This window comes from Podarcis liolepis (assembly GCF_965112155.1).
Source record: "Podarcis liolepis genome assembly, chromosome: 11".
NCBI lineage: Eukaryota > Metazoa > Chordata > Lepidosauria > Squamata > Lacertidae > Podarcis > Podarcis liolepis.
The window spans coordinates 26,832,997-26,851,814 of NC_139565.1; the positions used below are offsets into that span (position 1 = coordinate 26,832,997).

Genomic DNA, 18,818 nt, shown 5'->3' on the forward strand with positions numbered 1-18,818 from the left:
GGGGGGAAGGGGCCACAGAAATAGCAAAGCATATTTCTAGGTGGGCTAGTTGTGTCCCAGAAGTTAACATAAAGTAAAACAAAAGTATATTTTAATGGAGGTCCGGCAATGGGAGGGCAAATGTGGGGGTGAGCTGCTTGTCCCCTCTCCTCCCTTCTGGCACCACCCATACACCCACTGGAGGGAGATTCTTCCAGAAGCAGTGTGAGTCACTCAGGTGTTGGTGCCACCATGTCTTCCTGAGGCCCATGCCAAGCCTGCTGATGGTGCCAGCCTGTTACCACCCTCTTGTGCTATGTGTCAAATTGGCTAACAGTTCAGGAAGTGCTCTGGTGTCCTTTGACAGTTGTGGAGATGAAGGTACTTTTTGCAGGCGCAACTTTCCCCTGCCAAGTCCTGGAATGACCTGCTGAAAACAATGGTTCAAGGTGCAGGAGGAAGGTTGACTCTCTGAGCTCAGGGACACTCAAAGCTATTGGGTTCAGCAGAACCACCTCCCCAGTTTTATAGCCACAACTTTGGATTTGAATCTTCACTATGTTTACAGATATGACTGGCAATTTGTATTAGTCTTCCAAGGTGGTAGTAATGCGATATTGAGTATACACCAGCAACTGACTGTCTCTTGCTAAGAGATCGAATTTCACAAGGACAGTTCTTGCGTTACAATGGCAGCTTTGTTGCACTTCCTTGTGGCTCTGTCCCATATCGCTCTGGTAATATTTGTATGCAGAAAATCACATGAGGTGGATTGATTGAAGATAAAGTATCTTCCATCAGTCTGTTACACACAATTTCCTATACAGTGGTACCTCGGGTTACATACACTTCAGGTTACATACTGTCAGAGCTGCCCTAGGTCCCAGCTCACAAAGGACCAACGCCACTCCGTTGTTATATACAAAAGTCTTTATTGAAGTTCATTTTCGTTTCCACAGCCGCAGCGTGCAGCTCTACGTCTGAAACTCTAGACCGCTGAAGCTCCGTCTGAGTCTCCTCCCCCCAGACACCAGTTTAAGACCCGAGCCTTGCTCCACCTCTTCCTCTGCTCTTTCCTCTTCTCGGTCCGCCTGTCAGCTGGGGTCTCGCCCTTCCTAGACTCTTCTGACGCTGATTCCCCTGAGTCTTCCCCCTGCTTCCGGCGGGCTTTAGGACCTGGTTCCCGATCCGGGCTTTCTGCTGTCCCGCGCGCCTGTACATTTGAACTTGGCGCGCGCACCCAGCCGGCAACCTTCCTCCTGACCGTTACGCTGCTCCTGTCACTGCTTCACCCACTCTCCGATAGAGGCGTGGTCAGTCTTGACTCATCTTCTCTCCCTGCTGGATGGGCCGTTGGACCTGACACTTGGGACTCCTCCCCCCCCACTACGCGCTGGTGGGGAAGCTGGCCCTGATCTCCAGCTGCTGCTTTGGGAGTCCCCGCTGGCCCCCCTTGCCCTGACCATCGGCGCCTCCTTCTGGGAATCTTCTGATTCGCTGGAGAAGCTCATGGAATCTCTCGGGTCACTGTCATACTCCCCTATGCTGCCCTCAGATCCTTCCCCTTCGCTCTCCATCTCCTCTCTCCCCTGTGCCTCTGTCCCTGAGCCCCTGACACATACACTTCAGGTTACAGACTCCGCTAACCCAGAAATAGTACCTCGGCTTAAGAACTTTGCTTCAGGATGAGAACAGAAATCGGGCTCCGGCAGCACGGCAGCAGCAGGAGGCCCCATTAGCTAAAGTGGTGCTTCAGGTTAAGAACAGTTTCAGGTTAAGAACGGACCTCCGGAATGAATTAAGTTCTTAACCCAAGGTACCTCTGTATTCAAGACATAGCAGAAACAGTGTGGGATGGAGCCATAAGGCAGTGTCACCCACACCAGAGATGATGGGACCTTGTGTTACTCAAAGTAGAAGCGAATTGAAGTCTCCCATCCTTCTCTCATATTGAGTTGCGGTTTTTCTGAGGGATGGGTTCATTTCTTAACCCTGTCCCTCCCACTTTCTTTCCCGCTTTTAAGGGCGCTGAACCCAAATCTTGCCTCTCTTCGTTGTGGTTGTGGATGAGCTTTGTCCCACACATTAGATTAAATGTTAGGAAAGCGAACGACGCATAGGCACGTTTTTGTTGCTTCAGGAATCATACATAGCCAAAGACTTTCTACAAGGCATGATGTGTCACATCAGTGGGCAGAGGGCCTGAAAAACAAGTTCTGCCTATTGGCCTAAGCAGTTTATAGAGACTGCAATTCATTTACAATTCTACATCTGTAACTTCAAAAGAGACAATTTAAAACTGGGCAGCTGCATGACCAGAATGAGGCTGACCTGAAAAGTTGCAATACTAGAGCTGCTTAACTGAGTTGTATTACAGATCAGTCTTTGGGATCTTTTAGGCTCAAAGTTAGATGGTTATATTCATATATCTTACAAAATCCTTTAAAAGTAATATAATTCATTAGGAGTTCAATTGAACTTTTGAGAAAACTTCCATGTTATTGGACTGACATTGCAGTACAATGGTACCTCGGGTTACAAACTTAATTCGTTCCGGAGGTCCATTCTTAACCTGAAACTGTTCTTAACCTGAGGCGCGCTTTTGCTAATGGGCCCTCCTGCTGACGCTGCACTGCTGGTGCGCAATTTCGTGGGGCAAAGTTTGTAACCCAAGGTACTACTTCCAGGTTAGCAGAGTTTGTAACCTGAAGCGTTTGTAACCCGAGGTACCACTGTACTGCATTCCAGAACAGATGGCATGAAAGCATGTTGGTCTTACGGGGCTTTGTAGGGAATAAAACTTGCTAATTTTTAAGATTATTAATTATTCTTTAGTGGGAACCCTGATTATACAAAATAATAGAGTAGTTGCCCATGAAGAGCTAATTGCACATTTTTCGCTCTATAACACGCACCCGACCATAACACACACGTAGTTTTTAGAGGAGGAAAATCCGTGGGCATGCCACCCATAGGCATTCCCTCCATAACACGCACAGACATTTCCCCTTACTTTTTAGGAGGAAAAAAATGAGTGTTATGGTGCAAAAAATACGGTAATTTGTTTAACAAATGAATAATGCAATTTGAGAATTCTTGCTTGCAAGCTTTGAAGTCATAGCCCAAACTTTCTTTTAATCCACCAAGGTGTTGGACAGTTGGACAGCAGTGTTTTTGAAGACAGCTCTGTGTACATACCATACATTTAAATATTAAAGAATCTCGGGAGCTATAGTTTACCCCTCACAGAGCTATAGGTCCCAGGACTCTTTAAGAAATCACAGCTCCCAATATTGTTTTCTTGGTGTGTGTTTGTGATGTGCTTTAAGTATACAGGGTGTATGCAACTCTTAAAGTGACAGGACAACCACAGCAAATGGCAAAAATGACAATAGGCAGCTTTCATAGGAAATCGACTCAGACCATGGGCTGAATAACTGTCTGCAGTGACCGGCAGCAGTGGCGGTAGGCAAAGGTGTAGTGCAGTCCTAGGAGGGAAGAGGTGGCAGTACCAGCATGTGCCGCTTCGAAAATGCATTGGTGGCAACTAATATGGGTGAATGTGCCCTATTGTAGTGAATGGCAGTACTTAACAAAAACAATTTATCTCGATTCCACCCCCACCCCCGGCATTTATATACTGCTTAATCATTTGCATTTCTAAGCAGTGTCTGAAATGGTGAATCGATAAATAACACACACGCATACACCCCAGCTCCCACTACTTCACTGTGTATATTTTGGCTCAAATCATTGTACCAATTTCACAATAATAAAATACTTTGGGGGAACAATACTGACGTATAAAGAGCAGAACGTTACCCAGCCCGTGTTGTTGTTGGTGGCATCTGTCTGTCTTGCGAGACAAGGGAGCCCATGTAGAAAGGTGCTATCATTATTTTTAAAAAAATCGATGTATCCTTCTATTATCTGATTTTATTTCTCTTTTCTTTTAGGCATTGTGGTAAACGGACTGGTAAACGTGAGCATTTCCACCATTGAGAAGCGTTATGATTTGAACAGCTCCCTCACTGGTATAATCTCCTCTGGCTATGACATTTCCTTCTGTTTGCTCTGCCTTTTTATATCCTTCTACGGAGAAAGAGGGCACAAACCAAGATGGCTGGCCTTTGCATCTTTCTTGATAGCACTAGGAGCACTTGTTTTTTGCTTGCCACATTTTACTGCTGGACCATATATATACGGGGAAAAAGCAGAAGGTAAGTTCTTATGTTTTAAATGTTTCTTTCATTGTCATTTTGAAGTTATGGATCCTGGATATACAGTGTGTGTGTGTGTGTATCTCTATCTATCTATCTATCTATCTATCTATCTATCTATCTATGTATCATCTAAATCAGGGGTCAGCAACCTTTTTCAGCCATGGGCCAGTCCACCGTCCCTCAGACCATGTGGTGGGCTGGACTCTCTCTCTCTCTCTCTCTCTCTCTCTCTATATATATATATTTACCGTATTTTTCGCCCTATAAGACGCACTTTTTCCCCTCCAAAAATGAAGGGGAAATGTGTGTGCATCCTATGGGGCGAATGCAGGCTTTCGCTGAAGCCTGGAGAGCGAGGGGAGTCGGTGCGCACCGACCCCTCTCGCTCTCCAGGCTTCAGGAAGCTATCCGCTAGCTGTGGGAGACCCAGCTCTCCCAGGGCTAGCGGAGAGCTTGCCTGCACCCAGAAGCTTGGGGCACGCTGAGCTCCGCACGCCCCAAGCTTCAGGGCTAGCGGACTGCTTGCCAGCACCCAGAAGCTTGGGGCGCGCTGAGCTCTGCACGCCCCAAGCTTTGGGATTAGCGCAGCACACCTGGGGGGGGATAAATTTTTTTTCTTTATTTCCCCCCCAAAAAACTAGGTGCGTCCTATGGGGCGGAAAATACGGTATATATTGGGGGGGATGACTGAATTCCTATGCCCCACAAATAACCCAGAGATGCATTTTAAATAAAAGGACACATTCTACTCATGTAAAAACACACTGATTCCTGGACCATCCGCGGGCCAGATTGAGAAGGTGATTGGGCCGCATCCGGCCCACGGGCCTTAGGTTGCCTACCCCTGATCGAAACACAAGTTGAATTTATACATTTCGTATACAGACATACCTGGGATCTCAAAAGCCTTGCGAACAAATCGGCTCCCAAATGATTGAAACTCGGAAGTGAGTGTTCCGGTTTTCGAACAATTTTCAGAAGCCGTGCCTTGATTTTCGAACGGTTTCCCACCCCCTCCTTTTTATACCTGAGATTAACAACATTTGTCTATGGGGTTTTCTTGTTTTGCTTAGTGTCAAATTTACCTTTATGTAAAAGCCAATAGATGGATTCCACCATGCTCATAAAATAAGACCCATTGACTGCTCTGTCAGTAGAGATTCAGCAGGTGCCTTCTGTTTCAACCTTTAAATGCCTGCTGATAAATTTTCTATGCTGCCCAGCTTTATGCAGGCAATTTAGATGAAAGCTGTGAGGTTTTCACTGTATATCAGTATCATAGTCATGAACCGCTTTGTTGTTGTTTTTAGGATATAGCAGTATTTGAATAGATTGATACATAAATACATAGAATGATGCTATCATAATCAATAATGTGAACCTAAGGTGGGGCTATGCAGAGGAAGGGGTGAGGCTCTGGAGATTTGGACTGCTTTCTACTCTGAGTTATTCATGATGAAGTAAACAGATTATAATTTGGCACGCGGTAGGGGTGGTGAGGGCATGACAGCAGGGTTGAGAGCACACATGTCACCCACTCCACTGTTTCCTGCTCTCACACAGCAGTATTTATTAACCACAGGCTCTCCTGCCAGGGAGTCTGCATCCCAGGACTTTGTAACCAGAGACAGGCCTGAGAGACTCTGAATGCGCACCTTTGTCTAACTCCAGTGAACTCCATCTGCTCCTATTACTTAGAGTTCCCTTGAATTGTCTACCTGCCTGGTTTTGTCTTAGTGGCTTTCTCCCTTCTTTTCTTTGTTCCTCTTAAATTCCCCCCCCTCTCTGGCCTGTTGGCTTTTGTAGTTCCTTTTTAATCAAACTCACTTTTAAAACTAAAAGCAGTTTGCAGCCCAGACTAGGGATTGCTGCTGGAAGACAATAAATGCCAGAAATGGGTGCAGATTTGTTTTTTTAAGTGTGTTGCATGCAGTGTTTGCACTTGCTGAATTTTTTAAAATTAGATACCCTTTTACGTATTTCTGATTCTTAAGGGTGTATGTAATATATGCATTATCACCTAAATATTTAGCATGGTGGTCCTTTAAGAGACCACTTTTCTTTTCTTTTTAACCTTTAAGAGAAACAGCTATGACCCAGAAGGCCAGCTCAGAGAGGTAATGCCTGGGTGAAGAAGTTAAATACCTAGTCTGTGAGAGCTTCCAAGCCTCATCAAAAATAAAAATGGTCTTCTGCCATTAGCTGACTTGTAGTGAGTTTCTACATGAAGAGCAGAAGACAGCACAAAGCAGGGATGGCCCACCCGTTGCCTCAAGTGGCAGATCCATCCACTGGTGGTGGATCCACTCGCCCTCCGCCCGCCCACCCACCCACCTGAATGCCACAACTGCCACCCACCTCCCTTTACTCGCCAGGCCGCCTCAGGCGGTGTGAATGCGTGCAGCAGCATTCTTAATTTTGCCTAAGGTGGCAAAACATCCTGGACTAGCCTGACACAAAAGGTGTCTCAGTTAATTCTTAAAGTTATGTTTTAAGATGCTCCCAGTGCATAGATGTCAACTTTCAGATTTGAAAATAAGGGATCAGCAGCCTCAAAAATAAGGGATCAGCAGGGACAGTCTACAGGATATCTAACAATCTGGGATAGCAGTGGGAAGCAGCGGGAAATGGCGCTGGAATAAGGGAATTTCCCGCAAAAAAAAAGGGAAGGTTGACAGCTATGTCCCAGTGTTATAACATATAAATGGCATAATTGTACTATTGCATTGCATTATTAGCACCACCATTTTAACCAAGGCTATGGAGCCTCTATACCCCATAACAGAGGGAAAAAAGGGAACCCAAACGGTCGGAATAGGCCACTTCAATCTAAGCATCTCACTTCTTGCAGTTTAGAGACCATTACGTTTTCGGCTGCCTACCAGCAAACCAAAGCTGTTGATGTAAATGAAAGTTAACCTCCCACGGTTGCAATGAAATATTGTTTGTGAAAGAAGTGGTCTCCATAAGGGTGTTTCCCGCTGCTCCTCTTTAGCTCCCCTTTATTTTCTTGTTGGTTCTTTTTACAAGTGGATTGTCGTGAAATTCTGTAATCTTCTTAGTCTGTGAGAATCTGGCAGAAGAAAACATAATCCCATTACTCTTTATCATAAGTGGAGTTAATGAGTGCTGGGAAAGGTTGCCTAGTAGGGAAGGATCCAACATCTTTGAATAGGTGCCTGGCAGAGAGCATTGCAAACACAGCTCTGTAGTCAACCAGCTGCTTGGAAGGAGGCCACGTTGAGTTTCAGAACAGGTTGCCCCACTGAGAGGCTCGTTGGCTGAAGAGTGCGGGGAAAAATACTTGAACTGAACTAAAAGAAATTATAAATACTACATCTAATGGCTGGCATTCAAGATTCTGGTCTATAGGCTGTGTACACACCATAGCTTTAAATCATATTCAAAACACATTCTTTCCCTCAAAGAGTTACGCTAAGTGCAGTTTACCCCTTGCAGAGTTGCAATTCCCAACAATCCTTAACAAACCACAGTGCCCATAATTCTTTGAGAGAAAGAATGTGCTTCAAATGTGCTTTAAATGTGTAGTGTGTACACAGGGTAAGTTTGTTATAGCTCCTTAGCTAAGTGTTAGGCAGTTGGTATGGTAGATATCAATAGGGTTTCATATATTTCAGTCACTGAGGAACACCTGCCACCCCAAACAAAGTAAATGAAGTGCAGTAGAACGAGGCTTTAGTAGACTTTCAGATGGGGAAGAGTCAAATTAATATGTCTATTTGAGGCATCATCTTTTAGGCCAGTGGTCAAGCACGTTTCATCTTCATTGATATCGGATGACACAGACTCGCTTTCCCCCATTATACATTCAAACTGGCAAGGTTTTTAGGAGGATAAATTGCCACACAAATGAGGTTAGCAGAGCAGGGTTAGAGTTCAGGCACTCTTCAAGACAACCTCACTAAGGACATAAGGAGAGCTCTGCTGGATCAGACTAAGGCTGATCTCATCCAGCATTCTGTTCTCACCATGGCCAAGCAGATGCCAACCAGAAGCCTGCAAGCCGGACCTGAGCACAAGAGTGAACGCCACAGGTGGGATTCTGAGTCACTCAGAGGCAGATGACTCTGCTCTATCAACTAAATATCTAGCAGCGGAGGTAGACCACAGCCACTGTGGTCAGCAGCTGCTGATAGCCTTATCCTCCATGAAATTGTTTATTCCTTTTTCAAAGCCCTCCTAGTTGGTGCCCATCACTGCCTCTTGGGGAGAGTGCCCTCTTTGTGGGCTTCTCCTAGGCAGCTGGCTAACCACTTTGAGAACAGGGTACAGGACTAGGTGGACCTTTGGCCCGATTCTGAATCTTCCAGCATCCAACTTCAATGGACAGCTGTGACTCTTAGTATCATGAGAGATGGAGAAAAACTTGCTTTACACTTTCTCCATACCATGCAAAATTATATACATCATTATCATTTTCCCACTTAGATTTTCTCCAAACTAACCCCCCCCCCAAAAAAAGAGCAGTGTAACCTTTCCTCATAGGGGACATGCTCTTGGACCTTGTTTCAGCACCATCATATACTTCTTGAGATGCAGTGGCTGGAACTATGCACAGTATTCCAAGTGTGGTTGCACTCTAGATTTGTGTTATGTCATTACAATTTTGGCAGTTTTATTTTCAATCTTTTCCCTCATGATCCTTAGGATGAAATTCACCCTTTTTACAGCTGCTGCATACTAGGTCAACATCTTCAAGCTATCCACTGTGACCTCAAGGTCTTTTCCCAGTTCAGACCTGATAAACATACATGAGAAATTAGGATTTATTCTTCTTATTATTATTACCCCAGTGTGCATCTCTTGCTTACATTGAATTGCGCTTGCCATTTTACTTCCCATTCACTCAGTTTAGAGGGATCCTTTTGGAGTTCCTTACAACCCCATGTGATTTTAGCCACCCTATTTTATTTTATTTTATTTTATTTTATTTTTGTATCATCAACAAACTTGACTGCCAAAGCAGCATCCCTCTAAAGCTATATAACAAAATGAATTGTTAATCAAAGCGGACATTATGGATTCAGTATTGAACTAGGTTTGTTTTTCTCATCTCCCTCCCCTTTGCTTAACATATCCATCTTGATGAAGAGTTTTGGTGGACTCAAAAGTTTGCCCGCTATTCTGTGACAATTTGATTGATCATAATAAGGCACTTGGGATTTTTTCAAAATAAAAATGATAGTTTAACCTTTAACTATGCAAGTTAACACAGCCCACCATTTTCTTCACTTGGCTTATTTGGTGGGGTTCTTTCCCAGAAAAGTTAGTTATGGTAGTTAGTTAGTTAGTTAGTTAGTTACCGTAGTATTTGGCGGCGGCAAGATGCAGAGGATTGGCAAATACTGTTTCACATCTTTGACACAGGCTGGTCTGCTTTAGACTTAACAATGAGAGCTGTTTTCCCCCGCCTTTCCACTCTGGAACCCTTAAAATATGAGGCCTTTCTTTCTACCTCTTGCTTGCTATGATATAGGCATACATTCTTAGCAATGTAAACACTTCAGTGACTCACAAAGTCTCCCTTTTTTCCCTTGGCGGCCAAAAAGATCAGAAAAAAGACCCTGGACAATACAGCAGCGAACTGTAAGGGAGACGCAGAAATCTAAATAGAGACCATTATTTGTGGTGTGACACCCCTTTTGCTTGTATTTATTTTTGATTCAGATTTGTCATGGCCAATGGCTAGTACAATAAAGTTATTTGGATTGGAATAAACATAATGAATGATACCAGCAATTTGTGACTTCATTTGGGAAAAAGATGTCTAAAGCAATTATATATGCTCCCTCTCTCTTTTTAAAAATCCTACATTTCTTCAGGTGAACACTGTTTTGATAGAAGATGTTTCTCATACTTCAGATTTATTAAATGGGAGCTCCCTCTAGTGGCATTTATTATTATACCTCCTTTTGCTAGTGAACGTGAATGGCAAACACCACCAGGACTGTAGTCAAAATGGGCCATAATGAAACAAGAGGGAAGGAGCAGCAGGCTTGAGGGATTCTGAAAGAATGCAGAAAAAAGAACTTTATAAGTTCCCCTCAAAAAAGCAACAGCAGCTCAATAAAAACTGAGCAATATCAATAGCCATAGAATGACATGACAAAATGGGACACCCTGCTTAGAGGGAATAGCTGGACTGAAAAATACCATTTGAGAAAGGAGGATACACAGCAAAATTTTGTTGCAGATTCCACTTGCTATGCTACTAATGTGCACCCATAATAATTCTTAGAAAAACTTAGGAACATTGGAAGCTTCCTTATGCAGAGTGCTGGTCCGGCTAGTTCAGTATTGTCCACAATGACTGGCAATGGCTCTCCATGATTCCGAGCAACCTGGGACATTCTGCATGCAAAGCAGATGTCCTACCAATGAGCTATGACCCTTCTCCAAGGAAGAACTTTGTTCCATCTGAAAGTTTGCCTTCCATATTTCCATACACATTGGGTCAATAAAAATGTAGTCTTACCTGCGCTGGTTATGGGATATGAATATCCAAGCTGTATCAATACAGTAGTCTTTCAATTGAGCAAAGTTAAAATATCCCCACAAGATAAGTCAGTGATCTTCACGGAGCAGTGCTGACATTATGCACAGTGAATATTTTGCAGCTCTGTGAAAGGTATTTCATACATGTATGTCGTGTTATTTATGATGATGGGTAAAAATGCACCATATAATTGTATATAATAATAATAACAGCAACATACGTATAGCACTTTTGTGTGTGTGAGAAGGTGTTCAAAGTACATAAGATATTATTATTTTCGTAATCCTTACCCACCACTCTGCAATGGTGATATTATCTCTAATGGCGATATTATATAAATTGCAGGTGGGCGAAGCACAGAAGTTGGAAGGTAGTTTCATTTTAACATTTAACTTTTCGTTGTTGTGATTCATTCTCACTCGTTTCCAGTGTCATGCTCTGTTCCAGATGTTGCTGGCCTACAACTCCCACCAGCCCCAGCCAGCATAGCCAATCATCAGGGTTGATGGGAGTTGTAGTCCTCACATGGGCTACCCAAGATTATTATTTTTGAACAGCCATTGACTGTTATCCTGAACAGCCTGCATCTTCTCCCCACGTCAGCTTAAAAGCTGCTTTGCTACTTCTTCTCAGGGACTGGGCAGAGGAGGAATGGTGGAGACCGGCTCCCTGTCCTGACTCTTCCGGGGAGGAGGAAGAGGAAGACAAAAATAGATTTACAACAGGGGTTGGAGGGAGCTGGCAGCTCAGAGGCAGATGAGGGGGAAAGCTGGTAAATCATGGGAGAGCTAGAACAACACTCAGCTGATACGTTGTCATTAGAAAGCATTCCAGACCCTCTATCTCCCAGAACCCAGCGAGCCTTAACAGTAGGAGAGCAAAGAGCTCAAATACAGAGGGCATGTAGCAGCACCCATAGAAGAGACGATGAGAATGATGAATGAGGAAGTAGAAGAGAAGGGGGGGTGGAGATTCACTTGGGACAATGCCATTATCCAAGAGGCTGGGTTCTATAGCCTCTCTCTGTAAAGATTGAAATAAAAAAGGACGGTAAGAAACTTTTCCTTGTCTTTATACTTTCTTGGGCAACCAGCCGGGAGCCACTGACAGCAACCTGACATTTCTACAACATTGTGCACCATTTGTTGGGTTCAGTGGTGCCTTGGACAACTGAAGACCTATGATAATTCATCTGAAAGCAAATAAAATTCATTAATGTAATAAACTTTCACTTCCAGATACCTGTCCAGTAAACCTGGCTGCAATTAAGAATGCCACATGCAAACCTGGCTTAAAAAAGACTGAACTCTCCAACTACTTCTACGTTTTCCTGCTGGGACAGCTGATAATGGGAGCAGGTGGGACTCCTCTTTACACACTGGGAACAGCTTTCATCGACGACAGTGTCCCCAAGCACAAGTCTTCAGTCTACATAGGTAAGCTTAGCTGAAATTTATTTCAAGAAATGCCCATTTATATTGATTATCCATCAATATTTGGAAGAATGTCCATAGTACCTCTTGTGCCTTCTGTTTGTTTACGTACAATTGTATACACGCCTACAAGGGATGTAAGCCCTGCTGAGTCCAATGGGAGTCCAGTGTGTGCAGAACTACAAGAGGTTGAACACGCACTAAAAAAAGAAAAGAAAAAAAGACATAGTGGTTAGAATGCTGGACTAGGACCTGGATTCATATTCCCACTTGGCCATGAAGCTCATTTTACCTACGGGACCGCCTCTCCCGGTATGCCCCACGGAGAGCCTCAAGGTCCATAAATAGCAACACCCTAGTGGTCCCGGGCCCTAAGGAAGTTAGATTAGCTTCAACCAGAGCCAGGGCCTTTTCAACACTGGCTCCGGTGTGGTGGAGCGCTCTGCCTCATGAGACCAGGGCCCTGCAGGATCTGATTTCTGCAGGGCCTGTAAGACAGAGTTGTTCCGCCTGCTCTTTGGCTTGGAGCCAATTTGATTCCCTCCCCCTCTTTCTTTTTCCTTTTTCCTTTCTCCTCCTGTGATGAGGCTGCATTTTAATATTGTGGAATCTAAAAGTGATCAACCTGTTTAGGCATCTAGGCTAAATGCATTTTGGATCCTTGCAATGCAAACTATTATCTTTCTACTCTGCAGGAATTGGTTATGCCATGTCATTGATGGGTCCAGCTATCGGTTATGTATTAGGAGGACAGCTGCTTAACATTTATGTTGATTTCCATCGTCACCCGAGGCAAGGAGGTTTCTTCTTCTTTTTTCCTTTTACTTCCATAGTGTTACCCTAGAACTCCATTACACCCCCCAACAACAATGTTACTAAACTTTACATTTTAGCCTTATGCCAAACAGATAAAAAATATACCCACTGGATGTGGAACTGGACTTGGGGGAACTTGCGTTAGGATGTCAGAACAGCCACAGAGTTAAGAGGCATTTTCTTTAGTTAACTTACTGTTTATTTGCTTTTGATCAATGAAGTAGAAAAATAAAACTTAGTTAGTGAACCAGAACTGTAAAAGATAGCAATTTCCCCAGCTGGTGAGGCAGCAGTACCATTGTTTATATAATTGTTATTACGTTGGATCATAAAGGGCTCAGTATGTGATGAATAAGCCGGAGGTGTATAATTTATCTTGCAGAATAGCCTGGCAGAATGTACTGGAAAGTGACTCAGCTAATCATGTCTGTATTAAAACTGTGTTTGCTAAATTACTATCTTTCTAGACATGACATCACTCCAGAAGATCCACGTTGGGTTGGAGCTTGGTGGGTAGCGTTTGTTGCATGCAGTTTCGCTACGTGCCTTTTGGTAGCACCATTTTCATATTTCCCAAAGCAATTGCCAGGTAAACACATTTTCTGAAGCAGGAGAGAAGTGCCATCCCGAGTGGTTAGGGCCTCAAATATCTAGTTGGAAGCTCTAAGGTTCTATATGAAAGGGGCTTGGAATATATACCCTGCCTTGGCCTAAACGTGGCTTCAGTGTTCCTGATTTATGGTGACCTAGATTTTGTGAGGTGCTTGAGAACCATTGCGTTAGTTGTTTTAGCCCTCGTAGCAATCAATGGAGAGATCAGAGTTACGTCTGTCCACTTGCACATGAGAAATTCCACTAGTGCAACGGGTTTTTCCTTCTGCCTTCCAATGCCTTGCCCCCTCAAATCTGCTCCAGAATAGTCCCTTATCCTCCAGAGTAGATGTGGCAGTCCTTTGTGGGCTGAAGGTGGAGAGGAGGACCAAGAAGTCCCGTTGTGCTAGCTCATGCTATGTTGCTTTCCTCTAGGCTTATCTGACAAGTAATATTACAGAAGTACTGAAAGCAGCACACACATATGAAAGCAGGGATTCCAACAGAATCATGAAGCCACCATTTTTCATTTTTTGAGACAGATATAAATCTGAGACTTCTATGTCGTTTACCTGCACTGCTCTACTTTAATCATCCGTTGGGGATTTGGATTCATTCATATATTTGTATGCATGTGTAAAACAAACAAGAACTGCCACAATCTAGCATTTTTAGTTACTGGTAGCTAGAATGCCCAATATTTAGAAATCACTTGGATGTCTTATAAAATAATTTTAAAAACCCATAATTATGAGAAAAGCATAACTCTTCCTTGCACACTGGCTAAGAAGGTGTGGAAGCCAGGTGCAGATGAACTATAAAACTGTTTTAGGGATCAGAGTTTACCTTTAGAAAGGTAAAAAGGTATAAAGGAAGAAACTTTTCTCAAACACCTGGGCTATAACGATTTTGGCCAGGTGGACCCTAAGACCTTGTTTGCAGGAAAACCGCCATCTTACTCTAACTTATCTCAGAAAATGGCCACAAGCTTAGGTCTCTCAGACAAAATACCGAGTTCCCTCGTGAATCCCTGCAGTTGTGCTGACAGGGTAACACTTTGAGGCAGAGGTCCAGGGCCCCACTTAGCAGAATGCGGTGGTAGTTCCCCAATGCAGCATGGGACTGGCTTTTCCTATTTTGATCCAAGGTTGTAATCCTTTACCCAGTTTCCTGGCTAGGCCACTGGGGAAGTTCCCTCTGACACATAAGAGATTTTCTTTTTTCTTTTTTCAAGCATGGGTGGAATCCTCAAACTTGGGTGAAGTGAAGCATCATCCAGTTCTGATGCAGCGGCAAATTCAGGGTAGAAGGGCTTGGTGGAGGTCTCTGTCCAGAAGCCAAGCACGGGGCAGATGGGCCATAGAGCTTCCAGCAGTGACCTTAGGACAGCCATCTCCATAGATTGGCATCTTGGGGAGGTCATAACCTTGGAACGACCCTGCAGTGGTTTCAGCCTTCCTGCAGGAGGCTGAAATGGATATACAGCCAATGCCTGAGCCAATGATTCACCTACACCTGTAATCAATAAAGTTGTGGCCATTTTCAACCCAATTAGTTTCCTGCCCAAGCCTGTTCTGCCACAGGTTATCTCGTTGCCGGCAGGCCGGGGGTGGGGATGGCTTTGTGACTTGGCCCGCAAGAGATTTTCTTCTTTTCTTCTTTTAAAAAGCAGAGCTGTCTTTTAAATGTCCTGGCTGTGCTTTTTAAATAGACAAACCAGACCGAATATAAGCCAATCCCTATCAGCCACAGTTGTCAGGAAGGAAGGCTTGTGTGAGTCAATTAGAGATGTTGAAAAAGAAATTAAATGTGCTGAGTTTTTCACACCGGAGATGGATAAGAGTGTCGGACTCCTTGTAACTATTTATACTTAACAGCACATGTTCAACAGCGTGGGGGAGGAGGGAAACAGACTCCAGTTTACAAAGGAATCACATACACACATGTGCGCATCCAAGCAAATTGGCTGCTTCCAAATGGTCCCAGATATGGAGCTTTGTGAAGTTAATTTGTCAAACATTAAAAACAGCAGCTTATTTCCTTGTGATTTCTGTTCTCTAGTGCCAGCTGTTAATCACGCCTTTCTGTTAATATATATATATGCTTGATGAGCTTTCTCCCCCACCGCCTCAGGTACGCACAAAATACGAGCTGAAAAGATTTCTGAAGCACATCATGGTGGATCTGACGTTCAGTCTGAATATGGTGGGAGGAGTCTCAGAGACTTTCTGCTGACACTCTGGGTAATTATAAGCAAGGAATCTAGAACAGTTTCCTCAGATTCATGTCATTGCCTATCTGTGTGCTTGAAGTGCAAATAACACTTCCATAGACAACATGACCCTGTCATCATGTTTCAGTTCTGGTTGGGTGCTAGGTAAGATTGGCTGCCTGATCACGTTATTTAATTCATAACTTTTGGTAAATGGGACAAAGTAAAAAACAGAATTATAACCCCAAAGCAAAGGACAAATGATTTAACTAGGAATAATACAGTTTATCAACACATACATATTTTTTTAAAGCAACAACACCCACAAGTAAATCTGCTTGTCAATGCACAGTCACTGATTATTATCTCTCAGAACTGTTTTGTGTCCACCTCTTCCCCTAAGCCCAGGTTACACACAACATGAATGCAATTAACACGCACAGTTTGAAAAATGTAAATAGTAGCTTCAGGGGGATTGCAAGCTGAGAGTTTAACCATTTTCTCCCTGCCATGGTCCGAACAGAAATCCTTGCTTGGAAACTGCCATTTGCAACAGAAGGGAAGCCTGCGTTCAGGCCAGTGGCACCCCAGGCTTAGACCATCTCAAAGTGACATTATTTTTAATCCCTCCTCAAATAATGTAAGGAGACAGAACTGACTTTAAAAAATGAACACATTACAAAAGTGCTGCAAACCAGAATTAGACTTACCCATCCATATAGTTTTGTGACAAAAATCCATATCAGTGCCAATATTTGCATTATCAAACTTGTTAATTACGAAAATATAAGAAAATGTCAGAAGTCACAAAATAATTCCTCCCCTTTTTTTCCTAGATGCTTCTGAGGAACCCAGTGCTGATGTGCCTTGTACTCGCTGCCTCAATGGAAGCCTGTGTTGCCACTGGCTTTGCAACTTTCTTGCCCAAATTTATAGAAAACCAGTTTGGATATACATCTAGCTATTCAGCCACCTTAGGGGGTAATGTATTTCTCTTATCTATTTTACAGAATATGCTCTTAACCATGTTTACTGCTTGAGTTTAATAACAAGAGCAGAGTAAAACTGGATTAGTAATACACAGTCTGCAGTTCTAAACAGGTTTACTGGGGAATATGGTCCACTGAACCCTGTGAGGCTTATTTCTGTGCAAATATGTTTTCCTAGTGCATGGCTAAGAACATACCCTCCAAGTGTCCCTATTTTCTAGGAACAGTCCCGGAATTACAGAAGGCATCCAGTTTCTGATTTGACCCCAAAAGGTCCCGCTTTTCCTGAATAGGATGTCCCTATTTTCATTGGAGAAATGTTGGAGGGGGATGTAAGAATTAGCTAGGAACTGAGCTGATGTCTCTTGGCCTGCACACTGATCCCTTTGAGAGGAATCAGGCAAACTAGCCCCAATGACTGTTTATACCTCTATGTCAGAGACAGTATTTCTGAATGTTGATTGCTGGGAATCACTATTGGGAAGAATGCCTACAGACTCACCTGGGCATGGACTTGGCCACCTGGAAAACAAGATGCTAGACTTTGACAGCCTTTGACCTGGTCAGGGAAGAATGTTCTTATATTCTTGAGTAGTATGAAACTCCTGTTGGCTAGATCTTTATTTAATTGCTTCTGCATTAGCCCTGGGTATGTCAGACACTGGTCTTGACTAGGTGGTTATTTCAGATATTTCTAAACTGAGGGAAAAATGTCCTCCTCAGATTTGCTTCCCCACATAGAAACAGTGAATTAGAAAGGGGGCATACCATCTTTTTGTGCTGGTGTAGGAAAGTTTTTCTGAACATTTTAGGCTGGTAACAAATTGGTAGTAGCAGCAGCTTTTAAGAAGTCATCTTTTTTCCACTTTCCATGTGTGTGACCAGAATTCTATCCCCTGTCCCTAATGTGACGACACCTTTCCAGAATATGTTTGTGTGGCTCTTAGGATGAGGCTGTACCATAAAGAGGCTTTACTGGAGACATAGCTTGAGTTGGCATGTTTTTTAAAAAGGGAGCCTACTTAGAGTAACATGTAGTCTGGCACTGAGAGAGCATGCTAGCCAGAAGAGAAAGTGCAGTTGTGATCAAAGATATATAACCCTTGGCTCTTTATGTGTGGCGTTAGATTCATGCATAACAGTGCAGTTAGGTTCACTGGCCCTGTGATGCGCAGCAAAAGTTGACTGGCAAGCCACATAGGTAGAAAATCAAAACGATTTGAAGCATGTGGTAAGATGGATTTTGGAGTGGCAAGCTAGGGTGGTGCAGTGGTTAGAGTGCTGAACTAGGACCTAGGAGAGACACCAGGCTCAAATCCCCACTCAACTGTGAAACTCATTTGGTGACCTTCTGCCTCTCAGTCAAAACTACCTCACAGGATTGCTGAGACAATATGGGGAAGGGGGAAGAACGTGCACACTACCTTGAGTTCCTTGAATGAAAAGGTGGGATATAAATATTATAATAATAAATAGACTTATTTAACTGTTGTTTAGATATTATTTAGCATTCAAGATATTCTTAAGCCCTTTTTGTGTGCTATAGTCATGTAAGTCTTTCATGGGTAGAAAGGGAAATGGGGCCTAGCCTTGCCTCAACGTGATGCACTTCACAAGTCCTGCCTCCTTGATGTTGGTAGCTGTGCGCCATGTTGGGGTAGGATTAGCATTATAACCCACTTTTGCTTCTATCTGTGAAAGTTTTATGTGCCTGTACCATTTCTATATGTTCACTGTTTTATATTTTCTGGAACTATTGATGACTGCTATTATTAACAATAAATGTTAATGCAATCTCTGTTGTCACCTTGTTTTCCCGCAGGACTTGTGTTGGTCCCAGGAGCAGCAATAGGTCAAATCATAAGTGGTATCTTAGTTTCCAGACTCAAACTAAATTGCAAAAGCATACTCAAGTTCATCGTCCTTACTTGTTCAGTGGCACTTGGATTCAATATGGTCTTTTTAATTGCTATATGTGGGAATACGCCATTTGCGGGTGTCTCAGAAGATTATAACGGGTAAGTATTTGTTCAAAAGAATAACAATGAGATGGGCCTG

At 43.4% G+C, this 18,818-nt stretch overlaps 1 protein-coding gene across 3 annotated transcripts in view; it reads left to right on the top strand.

The window, feature by feature from the left end:
- The window catches only part of SLCO4C1 (solute carrier organic anion transporter family member 4C1), a 38,021-nt gene that overhangs the window by 4,481 nt on the left and 14,722 nt on the right, over positions 1-18,818 (top strand). For all 3 annotated transcript variants that reach the window (XM_083464506.1, XM_083464508.1, XM_083464507.1), the window contains exons 2-8: positions 3,936-4,199; positions 11,958-12,155; positions 12,848-12,944; positions 13,436-13,557; positions 15,693-15,802; positions 16,608-16,752; positions 18,583-18,778. In XM_083464506.1, coding sequence (XP_083320632.1) covers positions 3,936-4,199; positions 11,958-12,155; positions 12,848-12,944; positions 13,436-13,557; positions 15,693-15,802; positions 16,608-16,752; positions 18,583-18,778 — 1,132 coding nt within the window. The remainder of the gene's footprint in view (positions 1-3,935; positions 4,200-11,957; positions 12,156-12,847; positions 12,945-13,435; positions 13,558-15,692; positions 15,803-16,607; positions 16,753-18,582; positions 18,779-18,818) is intronic.